The 19,552-nt window shown below is 36.7% G+C and overlaps 1 protein-coding gene across 17 annotated transcripts in view; it reads right to left on the bottom strand.

Moving 5' to 3' along the window:
• CACNA1D (calcium voltage-gated channel subunit alpha1 D) overlaps positions 1-19,552 on the bottom strand; it is a 185,296-nt gene that overhangs the window by 83,696 nt on the left and 82,048 nt on the right. For 12 of the 17 annotated variants that reach the window (XM_061362357.1, XM_061362352.1, XM_061362355.1 and 9 more), the window contains exons 8-9: positions 14,789-14,892; positions 2,994-3,163 (exon numbers count right to left, since the gene is read on the bottom strand). In XM_061362357.1, the coding sequence (XP_061218341.1) occupies positions 2,994-3,163; positions 14,789-14,892 (274 nt within the window). Of the gene's footprint in view, positions 1-2,993; positions 3,164-14,788; positions 14,893-15,370; positions 15,475-19,552 lie in introns of all 17 variants that reach the window. The other 5 variants (XM_061362354.1, XM_061362364.1, XM_061362370.1 and 2 more) reach the window with 2 other exon arrangements.

Below are 19,552 nucleotides of genomic sequence, written 5' to 3'. Positions count from 1 at the left end.
CTTCATTATAAAAACTTATCACTTTTACTAAAGGCATATTTACAGTTCTAGGAGTTAAAAGGTATTCATTCCATTGTTCAACAGCACTGAATACCTGCCCACTATCAGCAACAGAGATCTATGAATACAGAAGGGTTCATATACAAATAATTCAACTTAATGGTTTCTCTGGTTAGATAAAATTTCTTTATGCTTGGGTTGCAGAAACCTAAATGACACTTTTAAAGTATTATGTAAGAACCTATTAATCATTGATTTAACTGTCTTTGAAATATGTACCTTTTTCTGCCACAGAGAGATCTTCTGTACCCTAAACCCAGAGCTCTTCCACATCGTTGAAGAGCATTATGGTGATCTTTCATCACAATAAATCAGCAATCTTCATCATCCAGAGGTTTAGATACTCAAAGTAGGGACACAGCTGCCCAGAAGCCTGCAAATTGTTATTCTGCCTGTTTTAGGACCCATCCCTGCATTATGTTTCAAAGACACTTCTAGAAACACATCACCACTATATCTTCAATATGCTCATTTCCCAGGCTTACTACTCAAGATCATTAAACTGGTGATAACTTGCTAAATTTCACCTCATTCTAAAACAGGTGGCACATTATTACAACTATGCTCCTAACCCAAAAGCTTTCCATGGAATAAATGGATAGACACCTTGTGATGCTTCTCATTCTACCTCCCCATGCCATGTGATAACGCAGCAAAGTATGTCAGGAATGCAAGGAGGTGGAGTAATTCAGCAACTCTTCCTTTACACCCTGTTGCAGCTGATCATAAAAATGAAATTCCAAGTCACATGTTTAAGCACATGTGCACAAACCCAGAAGACTGCTAGGAGATTGCCTCTTTGCTGGAAATTTCTACTCCAAATACATATGCATACCTGAAAATAAATTCTTGGGATTGTTTTAAAGCTCTTGTAATTACATTCCTTCTCCTAATTTTACTCTGTAAGTCTCCTCCAACTCTCAACCTACCCTAAAATTATGTCTAAGTTAACATTTTAGAGCCCAAAGCTCTCTCAAACACGACAATACAAACATGTATGTTTTTATTTATGAAAGACCTGTATAACCTAGAAGCTCTTTCAGGAATGCTGGAGCAAATGGCTCTTTTGTAGCGTGTTAACACACATCCAGTTTGAACAGGATGCAATAAATTCCTGGGGCTTGACCTGCACACTTACAAACGAAGTCCATCAGCACCAGAGCTGACAGGACAGCTGCCCAATGCTCTGTGCAAATTCAGCATCACCTACAAACCTGCATGGCAGCCTTGTACAAAGGGTATCTACTCAATAAAATGCGCAACCTTTTTTTTTCCTCAGTCTTAGGATTTTATACTGATACTCAAACCTTCCCATACAATATCAGTAGCAACAACACCACATAGTAAATTCTTTGGCTTTTTTTGCTCTGCTCTAGATAAAAACTCTGTGCTACAGTTTTCACATAGACATAAATTGTTCCTTTTTGGGTGATGCTGGCATCAACATCAACCCACAAGTTGCCTTCCAGCCTCTCATAAAATCTTTGTTTCCTTCCAGTCAGCAACAAAAATTCATACCCTGATTTTATCATGAACTGAAGGTCTAATAAAAATCTGAAACTCAAAACCATAAAATTTTTAAAAGTAACTTAACTACATGCAAGACACAGATAAGTTTTTAAACAGATACCTCAGTATCAAACCACATAATTTTCACTTTTTACTACTTCTGAAAAGTACTGTGGTTTAAAAGGACAGTTAATGATCAGTTAACAGCATTATAAGAAAAAGAACAGTATTAATGTATTCAACACAGAAAATAATATTCTGAGTTGCCTTTGACAAACCACTTATAGATGTTTTGTCTTACATATACTTATGGTATCTAAATGAAAAAAATACCATGACTTTCTAGCGTCAGATAAATAATAAGATGAATAATAAGATTAATAATGTTATATCATAATGCTGTATAGCATTAGTACGTATAGTGAAATTTGGACTTTAATCTTACATTTAGTATTAAATCATAAACCACAAACAACACCCTGAATCCATATTTTCATTTATATACATCACTAAAATTTCTCATGCAAATTTCAACCACTACTACTTACACTTCGTGAAGAGGCTAAAATAGCCTCTCCTAAATTCTAACATTAAAATACTGCTTTTACTCAAAATTTCTGTAATAGAGAAATCAATTGTTGATTTTTACAGTTGTCACAGTTATCATGAAACTAGCTTATTCCTTTATGTTACGACTCAGGTCAAAACACTAGAGGGCCACTACAGCACAAATTACCTTTCCCATAATACACTGTCAAATAAATACACTGTAAGTAAGCAGTAATTATACTTCTTAGTGTCAGACCAAAATCCCACAGGATCTCATTTATTTTACACTCTTTTAATGCATCTAGTAAAAGAGATTTTAAATAGTCTTCTTGAAAATCAGAAAGATCGAGAATGTAATTTCTCTATTTCAAAGCTCAAAACAAAACAAAAAAAAACCCCAACCAACCAAAAAACCCCCAACCCCCCTAAAAAGCTCCTTCACTGTTAGCACCAGGTTATGTCTTGACCATGTTTTTTAGGTTTTTTATATAATTATTATTATTCCTATTGCATGCACCTACAGGTAAACACATTCTTCACTAAGAATTGACAATTATACTTAGTGGCATGAAGCTTGTATGCACCAGCTTTTTACAGAACACAAGTAAAGCAAAGGTTTTAAGTCTGAGTAGTGACCGAGTGCAGACAATGGTTTGCACATTGACAGCACAGAGCAGAGTTTTGTTGGCAGATTCTGGATTACCTTCTATGACTAAGTTTCAACATATTAACAGACATGATTGCTCTGCTAAACTGCTTTTGCAAACTGACAATCAGAAAGTGGCATTAGCCAGGCTGCATTCACCCCAGTGTAACACCCTTAAAAGCAGTCACACTGTCCCACACCGAAGTAGGAGAGAGTAATGAACACGTACTGTTCCGCTTGCCTTCTTCATCAACCTCTTCATCATTCTCAGGGTCAATGTCTTCTGCCTGTGTAATCCAGTCTAAATACCCCTTCAGATCTTCTTCAAGCTGCTGTTTTTCACGTAGCTTCTGAAAGTCCCCTCGGGCCTTGGCTTTTTCTCTTTCCTTGGAAAATTCTCTATCAAATTCAGATAAAGCAGAAAAAATACTGATTGTCAAACTCCTGGGCATTTCGATCTAGGTCTTGACGATGCAGAATAACAGACTGACACAGACAAACTGAGTAAGTTACACTGAAGATTTGAGAGCTTCTTTGAAAACAAGACAGTGGTGCAAAGAAATCATGGGAAATCCCTATCACATCCCATAAAAAATTTCAGAGATTTTATGACTTAACTGAAAATAAGTGTGTGTGTGCCCCCTGTTCCCATTTAGTTATCTGTGCATCTATACAGATTTTAAACCCAGTTTCACCCAACAGCTACAAAGAGAAATTAACTTGCAATAATGAAGTCATTTCAGAAAACTGAGTATTACATTCAACGAAAAGGAAATTCCAGCATCCACTCCTAAAATACTTCCTTTTCCAGGCACAGTTTCATCTAATCCTAAAACACTTCCTTTTCCAGGCAGTTTATTCACCATGTCAGCACATACTTATTTCAGTGCATGGTTCACATATTCTGTTAATAAGCTCTCTCTTAATTATCTCATGCATAGACACACCTGTGCTGCTTGATATCTGGATGTTTCACCCTTACGCTTTCAGTGTCAGAACCTAGAAACGTTGTTCTTGCAGATCAGAAACACTTCCTTTTATGTAAATTGAACTCTGTCCTGAGACTGGGGCAGTGAGACAACGTATTTTACTGTCTGTCCAGTTCATTACTTGGGACAATGCTTAAATTATCATGGAATGATAATTAAAATAATTAAGTCATGCTCTTGGAGAAAGAGGTTGACTAAAATGGCCTACTGAGATCTCTTCCAAACTGAATTACCCCACGAATCTATGATTTCCTTAATAAAAATGATAATTGAAACACAGTTATCAAGTAAATTCTTGCATCAGGTCATTTCACACGGTGACCAGCACTGGTACAGATATGATGTGATACATAGCTCCAAATGCGTACGTAACTCCACTAGAAGGATCAAACATTGTCCAATTTATCCAAGTAGGCAAGCACCTTTTGGAACTGTATTGTAACTGTCCAGCAATTCAGTATTCAAATTTAAGCTTGTTGTGATTAACCTGTTAATCTTGCAGTAGGGCTGAAATTAACCTAAAGAATGGCTATCGTAATTTCATTTACTATGAATTTGCAACCCTTTATTTTTTGTGAATTTTCACCTGAAAAAATATTCCCTCTCAAGGGGAAATTTATTAAAGCGCTCAATAGTATCCTTTTTCAAGAGGAAAAATATTAGGAAAGTAGCGTAAGATGTGCAAAATGCTTTAACAGCTCGAACCCAGCTATCAACATGATGTTGCCCTGCTAACAAAATACAGAGCAGTCTCTCAATTTTTCAACATAGTGTTTCAGATTAGTGACAGACATTACTTATTTGCAACTGCAGATATAATCTCTCCAAGCTTTTTTATTTCTATTACATTATTTGTAGTCTTCAAACATCTTCTAATAAATAAATTTCTGCTTTGGCATTAGTAAATCTAAAAGTTAATCTCTTTACATATAATCATACAGATTTTGGGTTGTTTGTTGGTTTATTTTTAATGTTATGTTGCAGAAACTAAAATTATTTCTGTTGCAAAAGCTAAGAGGCAGGCACTACAGCTTTTACAGCTAAGGACTTCATTCAACAAAAATTCAGTTTGACACGTGGAGATAACCCTGTTTCATCTGATGGCACTGCAATGATCTGAAGAATGCCAGTGCTTGTTTTGCATTTGCTACCCTTCATCTAGCATCCAAGGACAAGGTTCTCCAAAAGGCCATATTGTCACAAAAACACTCATGAAACAGATGTTACAAGCCTGCAAAATTCGTTTGGTTTATGGAATACTGGGTTTAAGCTTCCCACGGAGAGAAGAGACTGTCCTTCACATATAAGTGAGGCAACATACTCGTGACTTTTATTCCATAGGCAGCATCTCTGAAAAGAGCTATCATGGCATAGTAGGAAATCAGACGTAACAAGCTTTGCTGGCTTTTACTGAGTATTCATGGTTCGTTCAGTTAAGTCCTTTGAGTGTTTTTCATTAGGGTGAAGGATAAGTGATGTGTGGGGCTAAAGTAAAATGAAAGCTGCTGTTACATGGAGTGAAGTGAAAGGTTATTTAAAAATGCAACAGCTGGCAAGGCTGATACTTTCCACAGCACTTCACCCATGGCCTTTTAACTCTGACCACCTTAAAAGGGCTGCACGCAAAGAACTAAACACAGATTTTTATATACACAGATAACTATGGTCTTCAATCCAGCATGCAAGTCAGACATTGTTTTGTTAAATGCTGCTGCAATTTATCTGTAGGGGAAGATCCATGATATTTAAAATCTTTACTTTTTCTTCATAAAACCTGACTGTAAGAACCTGAGAAGACTGCATTTTCTTTAGGTGGAAAAGGAATCTGACTCTATAGTATTTTTTTCTATCATAGTCATAATGAAGTGATGGTCCTCAGACATACATTCCTTTTGCTGAAACACCATGACTAGGAAAGTGGAATTAAGTGGAACTGGAATGTAACGAGTTTCTTGTTAGCACAACAAAAGCTTTTTTTTTTTAATTACTTTTTCCACAAGAAACAAGAAGTTTTTTAAAAAGGTGATGGGGGTGAGCTGAGGGAGAGACATCGTCTCTTTAAAGCTTCTGACAAAGACATTAGACAACAAGATATTTGAATATTTAGACAAAAGATACATAGACACATGCTCATCACCTGGAAGGAGGAACAAGACAGCTGCTTGTGCAGCATTTCATGGCTATGGCTTGGTGGAGGGCAGAAAGAAAAAGCTGTTGGCAACGTAAGCAGCACAGGTATGACATAGTTACACTAATGGCCTGAACTGGCCTCCCTAACTGTTATCAACCCAGAACTCAGCCCAGGAGCCTATGAAGTTGATAGGTATAGGAAGTGGCATATTAATTGTGGTAAGAGGATGTAAACTCTGTAAATGTTTGATCACACAAATATCTGTGCTAAGAGCAAGCTTCAAAATATGTATTTCTTTCTGGCTTGATAAAATGACCTGGATCTGGCATTTGAAAGCATGCGTTGGGGAAGGGGGGACTAGTTCAGTAACTGACAAAAATTTTATTCAAAGGGCTGTTGTGTCTATGCTAGCATTCGCAAGGGTCTCTTCCCTAAATGTGATTTAAGCCAGTCTCCACCCAAGCTGCAAACTGACCAGTCCTGAGGAGCTACTCTGATTTGACACCAGCATTTGTGAAATGAAAATCAGGCATATTCCCTTAAAAAGTTTGAAAATAACAACGATTTAAGTCGTTTTCATAAAGCATAGGACTCAGTGAATACATTTTGTCCTAATTTCAATAACTAGAAAAAGCAAGCTTACTACTGTCTCATATTTTAAAGAATAATATGCTTCAAAATCCAGACTTCAGGCTAGCAGGGCTAGAAAGAGCTTTTTGCAAATCTCTGCTTCTGAGGAATATTATAAAGGAGACCTGCACAACTTGTATAACAACACCTTGTATAATTAATTACCTGTTTGCATTCAAAAATATCTTTTCTCCAAAACAGTCGAGTGCTACTTAGATTGGAGACAATTTAGGTTTTTATTTCATTTGCAAATGCAAAAAAAAAAATCAGATGACCCAGCCCTAGCGAGACTAATTTAGATCTAGTTAAGTATGAATAAAAATCACAGTATATGACAATACCCTGTAAACTAAGTAAAGCTTCAAATTGCAGACACAGTGTAAATAACTCAGTCAATTACACCTGCAGCAGAAAGGAGACATTACACACAAAATAAAGCATTATATGCAGGCTTACCTACATAATCTAACATATTTAGCGATAACTAAGCTACTATATAATATGCAATTTTTAGGTCTATTGCCCAAAAATTCTTTGTCTCCTTGAAGAAAGATGATGTCAGTTCTGTGTTTAGGCACAAGACCATCATCATCAATGGTTGGTGAGGCAGAAGCATATAAAATGCAGGGTTTGAGTTCTTGCTTCGATAAACTGAGGCAATCATTTTCATGCCAGGCCTTTTTTCTCCAAGAGAGTGAAATAACTCCTGCTGGCATGCATCAGCTGGGAATGGCTCGATGCAACAGGATGGAGCTGGCAACAGAGAGTGCTACTGGGACTCAGTTACAGCTCTCTGGTTCTCACACCTTAACTTGAGGAAGAGTCATATTAACCAAAAATCCAAGTTTTCTTAAATTTATCTGGTATACTCTCTCTTCTCTAATTCATGGACATAATAACTAAGTAGACACCTATACTGGCCTTTCATCAGCTCAAAGTTCTTCCATGCCAAAAGCTGGACACTTCATAAGGGGGCAGCAACATGACTTCCTGTATCTTCCGTGCATCATTAGGCATTGATGATAGGAAACAAACAGTTGCCTTAGACATCTAAATATAAACCAGGACACTAATTCTTCATTGGCCATATTACCACCTTTTTGTGTCACTGCAAAAACAGTGAGAGAGAATTCATATACTGCGGTGTGCAACTTACTGCACACAGGGTCTGGTACGTGGAAAGTGTTATGCTAGTGCTATATGTAGAACTGTCACCCAGACATCCTAGACTCACATTTATTCACAGAGAACAGTCACATAATAACAAAAATGTACTCACAGAAGTACAGTGCTGGCCACCAGACTCACAGAAGGGGTTTCGCACTCCAGTAACCATACCAACCAATAAATTAGCAGAATCAGAGAACTCAAACTGATTAAACCATACAGATAAGCATGGGCAATGGCTCACAGCTGGGTGCAATGTGTAACAGATGTAGAGAGACATAAAAAAGGTTAAGTAACATCGTATCTTTAATTACTGGAGATTTGTATACCTCAGTGTTACCTCTTATTTTAGAAATAATAAAAGCTCATAGGCTGAACACTGTAGGATTATTTTTGCAGAACAAAAAAGCCCTAGCAGAAATTTTCCTTGAGCAAGAAGCATTGGGTTCTTGATGAGGGAATGCAAAATGATATTACCTACACATTTACTTCCATATAGTTCACTAGCAGCTGCCAAAATGTATATTGAAAGGCTCCAGCACAACCTCTGTGTAGCAGAGGGCCTGTACAGCATTACTGTGCCAGGGTGCACATGAATGCAAGATAAGGATCAATCTGATAGAGCAACAAAGCAGATCTGGTATTTCCGTCTGTTATTACATCTGCATATTAACATGTGCTCCTTCTGTCCTGAGCAGAGACCTGTTTGGCTCAGGACACACTAGATTTTTTTGAGGAAGAACTGGCGGTATTGAGCATAAGACCATACCCCAGAGCGTGTTCACTCCACCATCATGGTGTGCACCCTACCAGTGTGACGTGTGATCAACACATTTTTGGGTTTTTTTGAAACTGATGTGATTTATTACCTGACAGGAGCTCATCAGCAACCATCTCACAGGACTAATCCCTAAGAAGCCTTTGTGTGATAAGTTCAAATGACTGAAATAAAATCAGTTCCTTTCAAGCTCTTATTCAAGAGTACTGTACTACTCCCATTGACTTCAGTGGTCTCTGTCTAAAGCAGTTGGTAAGAGTTACTGCTGTAGACAGCAGTATCTGCTGATTATTTACTATTAGTGTATGACTGATCAATCAAAGATAGTATTTTTTTTTTTGTATCTATTTATGTTTGAGTTCTGTTTTTACCAGCCATGCAGCAATCAAAAGAACCTCCTTTAGCTCATAACCTGCTGAGACCTAGAGCTCAAGTCTTTCTCCTCATTTTAAATGTATATTCTGTTTATGTGAAGGAGTTACATTTTATCCATAACTTTTTTTTTTTTACTAAGCCTTCCCTCTGCTGTGAAAAGAACACTGTCAAAACCAGTTCATTTCCCTTTTGCTGAAAGACTACAGATGACAGTTCACTGCCGGTTTCTATTTGGTGCCTCATTATTCAAGTCTTTTTCGATGGTTTTTTTCCATATATATAGTGTAGAAAACAATTCTTAGGTGTATAGCTTATCCATGCCAACATATTTTATATGACATTAACTGACAGATACTGCCGTGAGACTAGCATGGATAAGTACATATACCCTCAGCTTTTAGAATTATGTACATATATTGCAAATAATACTGTGGGGAAAAAGGAAATGAAAAAAATTACATTCTCTTAATAACCTGCAAGACTTCCATGTAGGAGGATGTATATAAGGATATGTCAAAGCTTATGCTTTGGTGTCCTTTAGCAAGGCAATAAATTCAACTTACAAAGATTTATTAAAGTGTGTTGGAAAGGTCTTATTTGTTCCTATGGCTACCCAAAGAAATACTAATGCCTTGAGCAGAAAATGCCATCAGCAGAAACCATCCCCTAATGATAAGGACTACCTTCAGGAATAGATTATCATACATCATTAAAAGCCATGCCTCTTGATAAGTAAGTTATGAAGTTTTGTAATTTATTATTTTCTCTGTTTGTAGTAAAACAGTTTAATACATGCTGAATTATCGGCACATTTATTTAAATTTTCAATACACTTTTAAAGGTTCTTTAAATGGATGAGTATGTCTGAATTCCCTTTCCTAAGGTTTAGTTTTATTTGTTAACTTTGTAATAAACTTAACTTCACAATTTCTAACTTAAATTTCTGGTTTCAGCTCACTGTTTCTTGCACCAGTAGCCATGATACATCCCAGTCTTTCATTTTGGAGGAGGCCTGTCCCCAGGTCCCAGTTTCCGTGCCTAGTATTTCATGACTTTGGAGAACACAAGAGCAGTTTATCCTGTTAACTCAAACTGTGTGTAGCCAAAGCTACAGGTGAAAGGCTCCTGAAGCTGCCCACCACCTTCCACAGACCTGGAACTGCTGGGCAGCTCCTCAGTGGCAACTTCTGTGCCATTCCATCAAGTGTGAAACTGCCTCAGAGATGCACTGCATAATCCTTGCATCACACCAAAGGAATTTTTACAAAGGAAAAAAAGTTGCTCTGTGATCTCTAAGAGACTGAACCCACTCCCTGCTGCTGGCTCGAAGACATAGACATCAAAACAGAGTGTGACCATGTCATGACCTCCCTGCCATTTATGGAACTAACAATTATTCAGAGCCACATACAGCTTTAAATATGTAATATGAATGAGCAAAGTGCAAACCAGCTCAATATAATGACATTGCAAAAATACCCGAATACGTCTACAGCAACTTTCCATATCTGCAAGTATTTCGCTCTGTGTTTCTAAATACTGAAAGAATCATAGAATAGTTAGGGTTGGAAAGGACCTTAAGATCATCAAGTTCCAACAACCTGCCATGGGCAGGGACACCTCGCTCTAAACCATACCTCCCAAGGCTCTGTCCAACCTGGCCTTGAACACTGCCAGAGATGGAGCATTCACAACCTCCTTGGGCAACCTATTCCAGTGCCTCACCACCCTAACAGGAAAGAATTTCCTCCTTATATCCAATCTAAACTTCCCCTGTTTAAGTTTTAACCCATTACCCCTTGTCCTATCACTACAGTCCCTAATGAAGAGTCCATCCCCAGCATACTGTCTTACTGTGTAAGATCAGCTGACAATTCTAGGTATCCAGCTAGATTCCTAGGAAATTCACTATGCTGAAAGAAATTACCAACCAGCAGATGTTTTGAACCACACTTCCAAACACATTTCCAGAGCTGGACCCAGAGCCTTTTTTCTAATATGTTTAGGGAGCAGCTGTTTGCCAAATTTGCTTCTAGGCCAGAGGTAAAGCCGCCTTCAGAGCCCTCTGCTGAAGCTGGACCAAGAGTTATCACCTGACCCCTTTTTTAGAGCCACATCTATAGTTGGCTCTGAAGCCATCTCTAAAGCACTTCCCAGAAATGGATCTTAAGCCAATTTTAGCACCCATTCCCAAAGTGGGACTTGGGCCATTTCTCGAGTTATTTTCCAGAGCTGAATCTAGGTTCAATTGCCCAGCCATTTCTTAGAGATGGATTTAGAGCACGTTTTGGAGCTCTTTCCCATGACCCTTTCTGAAGATCCCTGGACAGGCCTTTACTAGAGCTGATACAGAGGTGTTTGCCTCACAGTCCCTTTCTAGTGCTGATGCTGGAGAGCATCTCTGTGGCTGACAATTTGTATAGGTCACTGCTGGAGCTGGAACCATTTCTGGTATCTTTTTTAAAGCTGGTTCCATAATTTCTTAGATGTTACTAGTGCCTGAGCTGAATCTGAAACCATTTCTAAAACTTGACCTGGAGTCTTTTTCCACAATGCCTTTTCTTGCAGACTCCTGCAAACTACAATAGTTTTTCAACTGAGAATTCCCTTTGAGAACAATGTGAATAATGCTAGTGTCTAGTACAAGTAAAAAAGTATTTATAAAAAGCTGAATTACCTCAAGCCTATGAATTCTCTCCATCCTTGCTATTCAGGGGAATATTTAGAAATAAATCTCCACAGTCAGCTCCCATGCAGAAATTAAAATATCTCCCACATGCAGATTCCATACACATATTAATTTCTATTACTTTATACATCCCCTATTGAAAACATGAACTATATTTTTAAGAATGTCACCTTCAGCAGGAAAAACTGACACAGATCACAGGAAATACTCACCTTCAGAAATGGCTAGATGTAAAACAAAACATCTCCAAAATCATCATTCTCTTTCATTTGTACAGTATCTAAATACACCAAACATGCAGTGCACAAGAGGCATTACAGAAATACAAAGGGGCAGATGGTCACAGAGTAACAAAGGAGTGCAAAGAGAATGACTATTTTAAAACCACAAACAGATCAAAACAGCAGACAGATTTAAATGTACATGGCATAACTTGATATTACAGGAAGTAACACTTTCATACAGAAAAGGTGTATTAGGCATTCAGATTCCCCTTCCAAAATCTGTATGCAAAGCCATGCTTTTCAAGTCAGTTGGCATAATTTTTGCATTCTTGACGTTCAATTGGTTTAGTAAAATTTAACTTTTTTCTCATGGACTTATCATAAACCAAATTTCATGCTATGGTTTGAAGAGCATAAAATGTAAAAGCTAGTAACTCTTAATAAAAACCAAAGAATTCATGTTACATACTCAATACTTGTCTCAGAATGAAAAATATTAGCTGTCTACTAGGAATACAAACACATTCATAGGATTTTACTAATACATGATTTTTACCCATGAAATTTAGACATGTAGGTCTAAATATAAAGCATGTGGTAAATGTTCATTATTTATATACAGAGCATTTAATGATGAAAATAAATCAGTGTAACTGTAATCCACACTGCCCCTTGTCAGAGTTTTGAACAAGTATGCCAGGACATTTTCTTCACTTATATACCAAAGATTAGTTTGGCATGTTAGGTATATTTTAGGCAAACTCTCTTTTCCTTTCTCATTCCACTTTCAATGTAAATCATTGATGATATTTATATATCACATATCTCAGTTCACTGGTATAACTTTCTTCAGCATAGAAATAAAAACTGGAGCGTTAGGAAGGCTCTTCTGTGAATTTAGGGCAAACATGGATTCAAACAATTCATCAAGGACCCTGAGCGCTCAAGTGGCACTACAGTTAGATGGCACTATGGCAGAAACTAACTTTAGGAATTAACGACTTTAGGAATTTAAGGAGAGTTTCAGACTCAGCACTGTCACTTCTATTTGGTGAGAATCAAAGGCAAGCCAGCAAGGGTTCTGAATAGCATCAGACCTCTATACATTAAGCAATGCCTAGAAATCAGTGGCGATTTCTTGACTGCTGACAAAGGGGGGCACCTCTTCCTTGTATTGTAGCAGGAACTAAAGACTAACTCCATATTCCAACAAATATCATACATATGATAATGTTGCAAACATCATAAAGTATTTTAAATGTACTAAGTCAAATGTAAAGCTTAGCCGTGAAGGTCTCTCCTAATTTCCAAGGCTTCAGTAGAAAAAGTGAACATGTGCAACAAAACACCAAATCTGGCATTACCTTCCCCACAACTTATTTTTAAAAACAAAAGGGGAATATCTAAGTTAACTGTTACCCCAGGAAACCTTCACACAACAGGAAGAAAACTAATTGCTGCTTTTGACCTTCTTAAGGGCCAGGGAAAGGAACTGTGAAAACCTAATCTTCTAACGACTTCCATGGGAAGTCTAGTCACACAGCAATCTTAGGTAACAGTATCAAAAGAAGAGCTAAATTCCACTGCAACTACCCTCACTTATTGATCCTTCTCCCTCTTTTGTTCATTCAGTATGGCTGTGACATCAAAGCTAGGCACCAGTTTTGCAATAGTTTACACATTTGTTCCTGGATAAGACAGAGCTGATACAACTGTATAAATCAGACTTCACAGGGGAGGTCTTGCAAGGAAGAAATTAAATTTAGAAATCAGCAATGTGTTTTTAGCACTACCTCTACGCTTTTAAACATCTGCTTTGTAAAGCAAATCTTATGGTAAGGTAGAAGCATGTTTTCCCTAGTTTGCTGTGTGTAACAGTAATCCATCACAGATAAATGACTTACGATTTTAAGAAAGTGTAAAACCACTCATCAGATAAGAACACTCTTGTAACATAGTTATTAATAATACATTAGTATTCCTCTCAAATCTTATGTACTGTGGCAAATCCATGAATAGGGCTGCACACAACCAGTGGTCTGATGACACCAGCAACTACAGTGTGAGGCTACTTTCTATGCAAGGGGTTTCTCTGTTGGCTAACAAAGATGGCAAAACTCGCCTAAGGTTGCCAGAACAATGGTACATAACTAAAAGCTAATAATTACAATTATAGCAATTTTTTTTACGTATTCAAATGCTAGCAGGTTCTTTCACTTATCAGAAAGTATCTTTCCCATAAACTGAAATTACCCACTCTCAAGTTTGTTAGAAACCAGGATATGGCCAAAGCAATGGAGTTGTAACCTGTCATGGTAAGGTTGCATTCTTTGTAAGAAGAAAACTGCCACTGTTACCATCAACTAAAGTTTAAACCACATAATACAGCTACCACTGACAACTCTTCTTGGCTGGAGTCTGGCATACATAAACCAACAAATAGCTGTGACAACCTCCCACTGACAAATATATAATTGATACTTGATTATTGATAAATATATCAGCTTGCTGGTGCAGCATGCCACAGCAGTACACAGCTCAACAATTCAGGAAGCACTAAATACTGTGTCAAGGTAACCTCATTGTATTCTTTCTATAAGACAGATGTTGAAGCACCCATTAAAAATATTACGCAATGTGACTGGTAAACGTCAAAACCACTTCAATTACTTTATGGATATTTGAACAAAAGCAAAAGTTGGGCTTTCAAAAAAGTAAGCTTGTCTGTAAGTATACAGGAGAATGTTTGCACAGGTGTATCACCTCTTGGGATGCTAAAAAATATTTCTCCCAGGTGGAATATTACAGAATAAGGAGATTACTGCCTCATTTAATGAATATTTTTGGCAAGCATGGTGAACGTGACGTCAGACAGATACAGGCACTAGAATCACACAGTTCAGTCAAAAAAGCAAACACTGGTAGGATGACATAAGAATCTTAAGTGCATGCAAAAAAAGCCATCACTGAGAAGCTTGAGTAAATGCAGAGGCCATCTTACAAGTAGCAGTAGCATACACAATGTTAACTCAACTGCTTACCCACTAAGTACACCAAGAACCAGGTTAAGTACGAAAAATGAGCCAAGGATGATAAGACTAACAAAATAGATCCATGGCCATTCACATCCTATTGCATCATTTACCTGTAAAATGTAAGGAAATAAGTTATGATTCAGTCATTAATTAAACAGCAGAGTCCTTTTTGCAGCTGCCAGATCACGTAGGTTTCAAGGTAAAGTTTAAGGCTTACTCAGGTCTCAAAAATAAAATAATCAATGAACATTTGTTTAATTGCTTTACTCACCCAAATTATCTGTAGATGTGATGCCTTAGAAGATTAATTAAAATAACGTTTGAATAATTTCAGAAGAATTATTATAATTAGGCCACAAGTATGGACATGAATATATACTGATATGTCGAAACCCCAGTTTTGGTATTTGTATATTATTTATATGATAGCTACAGAAAATCATTTCTGTTCTAATCAGAGGAGGAAGAAATAGAGGTTTATTAAAAGATGTCATCATAACTGAAGTCTCACCTGCATAAGATAACCTGTGTGTTCATGGCAACTGAATTCAGGACTCTGCCTTCATGATGAAAAAGGTGTATGCTTACCCGCTCAATACACCAAGAACAAGATTTAGTACGAAAAATGACCCAAAGATGACGAGACTGACAAAATACACCCATGGCAATTCAAATCCCATAGCATCATTCATCTGCAAGAAATAAGATGATCTTATAGAGTAGGTCACTATAGTAATAGCAATGAAGAGTTAGAGAAAAAGAGAATGTAATCATTCAGGTAAGATAGCATTCTATGCATTCCTGAAGTATTTGGAGAAGAACAATACAAGACAGAAGGCACTGGCCACACTCACTTTGCATTTCTAATACATACTCTAAAATAAAATACTGAATGAACCTAGCATTCAGACCAAAATTATCAAAAAGAAGTGCACCTCAACTGTTCTGTTCTTTAACACCTGGAACTTTATAATTAAATTTCAGATCTCACTAATTAAAATTATTCTTACAAAATATATTGAAAAATGATTTTTATTTCTACACATCCTAGCTGTATGAATGATCCTTTGAGGAAAGAAACAGTAATATGCATCTCAACAGTACAAGCAGTCTTATTTTTTCTGTAATGTGGAATTTTAATTTCCCTGAAATAATTACAGTTGGATGCAATCAGACATTTTAAATTAATTCAAAAAGAAACAAATGAGAATGAATTTGTATGAAAGCAAACACGATTTTAGGAAAATGAAAAACTGAAATAAAATTTTAGAAACATAGTGGAAACATGGAAATACTCCAGAAACTTCTGCACAAAAAAAAAAATTATGAAGAACAAGGTTAAATTCAGTTTAAAAAGTTCTTACTGGTTTTGGTTTGTTTTTTTTTTTTTAAGTAAGATTGAAGTGTTAAATACACTCTTTATAGACACATAAGCTTTTCTATGAAGACCTTTTCCACTGCCTGTTCTTAGTGAGCTCATTATACCCATCAGACAATGGACTTAAACATATTTATGGAAATCTAGAAAGGCCTACTCAGAAAAAAAACAAGGACATTGGTTCTGTGTGTAGCATTCAGGTGCTAAAAGACATTTTGTTAAGTTGCAAAAATAATTCCAACTTGGACCTTCCTGGAAATGTTTCCGTGGGAGAGGAATTGTTCTCCCTTTTTTGTTTTTTGTTTATACTGACAGGTTTGCATGATAATTTTCATAAGATGCTTTTTAGCCATGAAAATTCAGCAGACCAAAATGGAAAATATAGAATTTTAGAGCAATCCTTGGGCTAACTTTTTTGTTCTTCTGTGAATGCTGTTGTTTGTTACATCTGAAATTTTGGAAATTTGGAAATTTGGAAATTTTGAGCTGTACTGATAGTCAAGTTCAACTCCTGTCCTTAACATCTCTGTTTAACACACATATTAAGCTTGGGAAAAAGTGTTTCGCAAACCATAGGTCTTATTTTTTCTGCTATATTTTAAAAAAGCATTACAAGCTCAGTTTCTGCTAGGTAGCCCTATGGACAGTTAGCTATAAGCACAAGCATTAAGTCTTTGCAGGGTAAGGCCCACAGGCACAACTCTTCAATGGTGATCTGTAATAATGCCACTTTATAGTAGCTGATAAAACTTCTCAAGTAACCAAAGAAGACTATTTTACACAACTTTGTACACCCTTCAAAATAATCTATGTATCACCTTTAAAATGCTTTAGCAATTGAACTGAGATACTGAAAAGTAACTTATTTTTTTTGAGATTTGCTAGGAACAAAGAAATCTCAAATATATATGCTTGATCTGCATTTTTTTCCTTTTAATTTCACTAAAAATAATTTTGAAGAAATTAAAATGGAGAAGGGTTATTGTCATTCAGAAAGGCTGGGATTATCATTACCTTAAATTTTAAAACATCCCTAATTTCCATAGTCCCGTTCTGCAACAGCATATTCATATGGAAAACAAAGCCTTTCATAACACTGCCATCACAGTAACCTACTTAAAGTCTCCTATGCAATACTTTTAGCAATACTTAGCATGGCAGGTGCCTACGCTAAGGACAGTGCCTACACTGTAGAGTTCTGTTTTTTATCATCCTATGCCCATTCCTTCAGAGCAAGTCCCCAGCATTTGAGAATTCTTAAAAAACAAAGAGACTCTTTGCACATTTTCACTTGTGGGCATCTGGCCTTAGGTTTAGGAATAAAATTGACTTTTTTTAAAATGCATATTCATAATTATTTTATTACTGAGTTTGCTTCATAGAAATTATTCATATGGTACAGGCAAAGTGTTTTTCTAACAGTATCTCCTAAGAGCAAATTTCAAATACATATGAATGCATTTTACATCTAACTGAACTATATCTATTAGTAAACAGTTGTCTGCAAGTCACCAGAGTGAAGGCATAAATTCCTCCAGTGTTGAAATGTCTTTGAAAAACCTGAAAAATTAATATTTACAATTTTACCTTGGGAAAAAAAGAGCTCTGGAAATCACTGCAATCCAACTTGATGCATTCTTTTTGCTCAGAGAGAACATATGCAAGAAGCCAGGCATTGTGCTAACTTAGTAACTCAGGAGCAAAGCTGAAATTTCCATGACCTGTCATAAAGGCTCTATATTAGCACTGGCAACTGTGATTTGCATTTCCTTGATCCACTTTATAGCACATAACTATTCCTTCTTAATCATGCACTTTGATTTTAACCCAGATTTTTTAGTTCAAATGTATCCAGGAATAACGCTCTGTGATGCAAAAATTAGGAACTGCAGCTAACCAGTGCTAGAAGAAATGCCTTGATTTGGGTGGATGTTGAATGCATCCAAAAGCATTCCAAATTCAGAAACCCCTCATCTAGTAGAACACCTTGGCACCAATTTAAGATTGATTTCCTAGAAGCAACAGCCTGAAACCACATCCACTCAAGAATTCTACTATTTACTTCTACAGACAATTCAACTCGATTTAAGTAATGCATTGTAATTTCTTTTCATGAAGTAATATTTCTGATTGCATTAATACCAGAGTTGAAAACATAAAAAGAAGTCCTTTCTTTTTGGAAGGCTTCACTGCTCATTTCATGCATGTAAAGCAGCATTTTATTTAATTTTCAATCAAAGACAGATTAAAAGAGTCAATTTGCTTTCTGACTGAAACGTGAAACAGAGCTTGGTTAATATATGGGCACAGGAAAATCTCCATCCTCAGAAATTAGCTGTTCTCAGTTGAACGGATTAATGCTGACTTCTTACCCAAAATGCAGAATGAGGACTTAACAAAGACATAAATTCCAGATGCATTAGAAGTTGCAACTAGAACATAAACAATAAAAGCCCCTGAATTATACTCAAGTAACACCAGGAAATCTAGCAGATATCACGTCCCAACTCCTCAGCAAAATGTCTTGCAAGGCATGCATCCTGTGTGTCAGGGATGTACTATCCCAGAGAAGGTGTCATATTTAATGGTCCTCAATGGATTTGTCCCATCTCTTTTTGAGTCCATTAAGCTTTTAGCACCCATAACACCTATTGCAAAGATGGCCTCAAGTACCACACTTCTTGCCTCTCTTGATGCCTTTTTCCAGATCTAGTCTTACTGTTTGGATTTCAGTTCTAAGTAGTCTGTCCATCACATCAACCAGAGGACATATGAGATGGATGATACGATGGACAAAGTGCTTCTCATTCACTTAATTCTGTTACACCATAACAGTAGATGTGTACTACTCAGATAAGTGTTTGAAAACACTTATTCTCCCAAGATGCCACTTTTGGACATGCTCTGGCATTTTCACCCCTTTCATTCAGATGTTAAATTAGATTTGTATGTTTGAGCAGCTTTAAAAATAACTTTGAATTGAATTCAGAAGCTCTTCCTATCCTTTTCAATAAGTGAGAGAGCAACTAACAGTTCAAAAATCCTTGTAATAGGGGGCCACTTGTTGATGCTATCAGATCTGGAGATAAGTTACTCTAATACAAGTTAAATTGGTGGAGAATAAATAGTTCTTACTGTGTATTTGGTCCTTTATATTGACATGTATATGTTTGTGAGTATGTGCCTGCAAAGCCTCGAAGAACTATCTTGAACCAATAGGACAAACTTGGTAAACGAAAAAGTGCTTCATCTGGCATTTGGAGTGAATTATCTCACTAGCTGCACTGTAGTTGGAGTCAGCTGTCATTGCAATGTAGTATAGATGATCAGAGACCAAGACTCTGAAGTGAAACAGAGAAAGCCAAATTTACAGCAGACATAACCATTAGTGT

This window comes from Neopsephotus bourkii, unplaced genomic scaffold (genome assembly GCF_033783945.1).
Source record: "Neopsephotus bourkii isolate Nb327-2 ecotype Australia unplaced genomic scaffold, CSIRO-AGI_Nbou_v1 NB_1120, whole genome shotgun sequence".
In the NCBI taxonomy this organism is placed as follows: domain Eukaryota; kingdom Metazoa; phylum Chordata; class Aves; order Psittaciformes; family Psittacidae; genus Neopsephotus; species Neopsephotus bourkii.
Note: the sequence above shows the minus strand (reverse complement) of the source record. Positions and strands in the feature narration are given on the sequence as shown.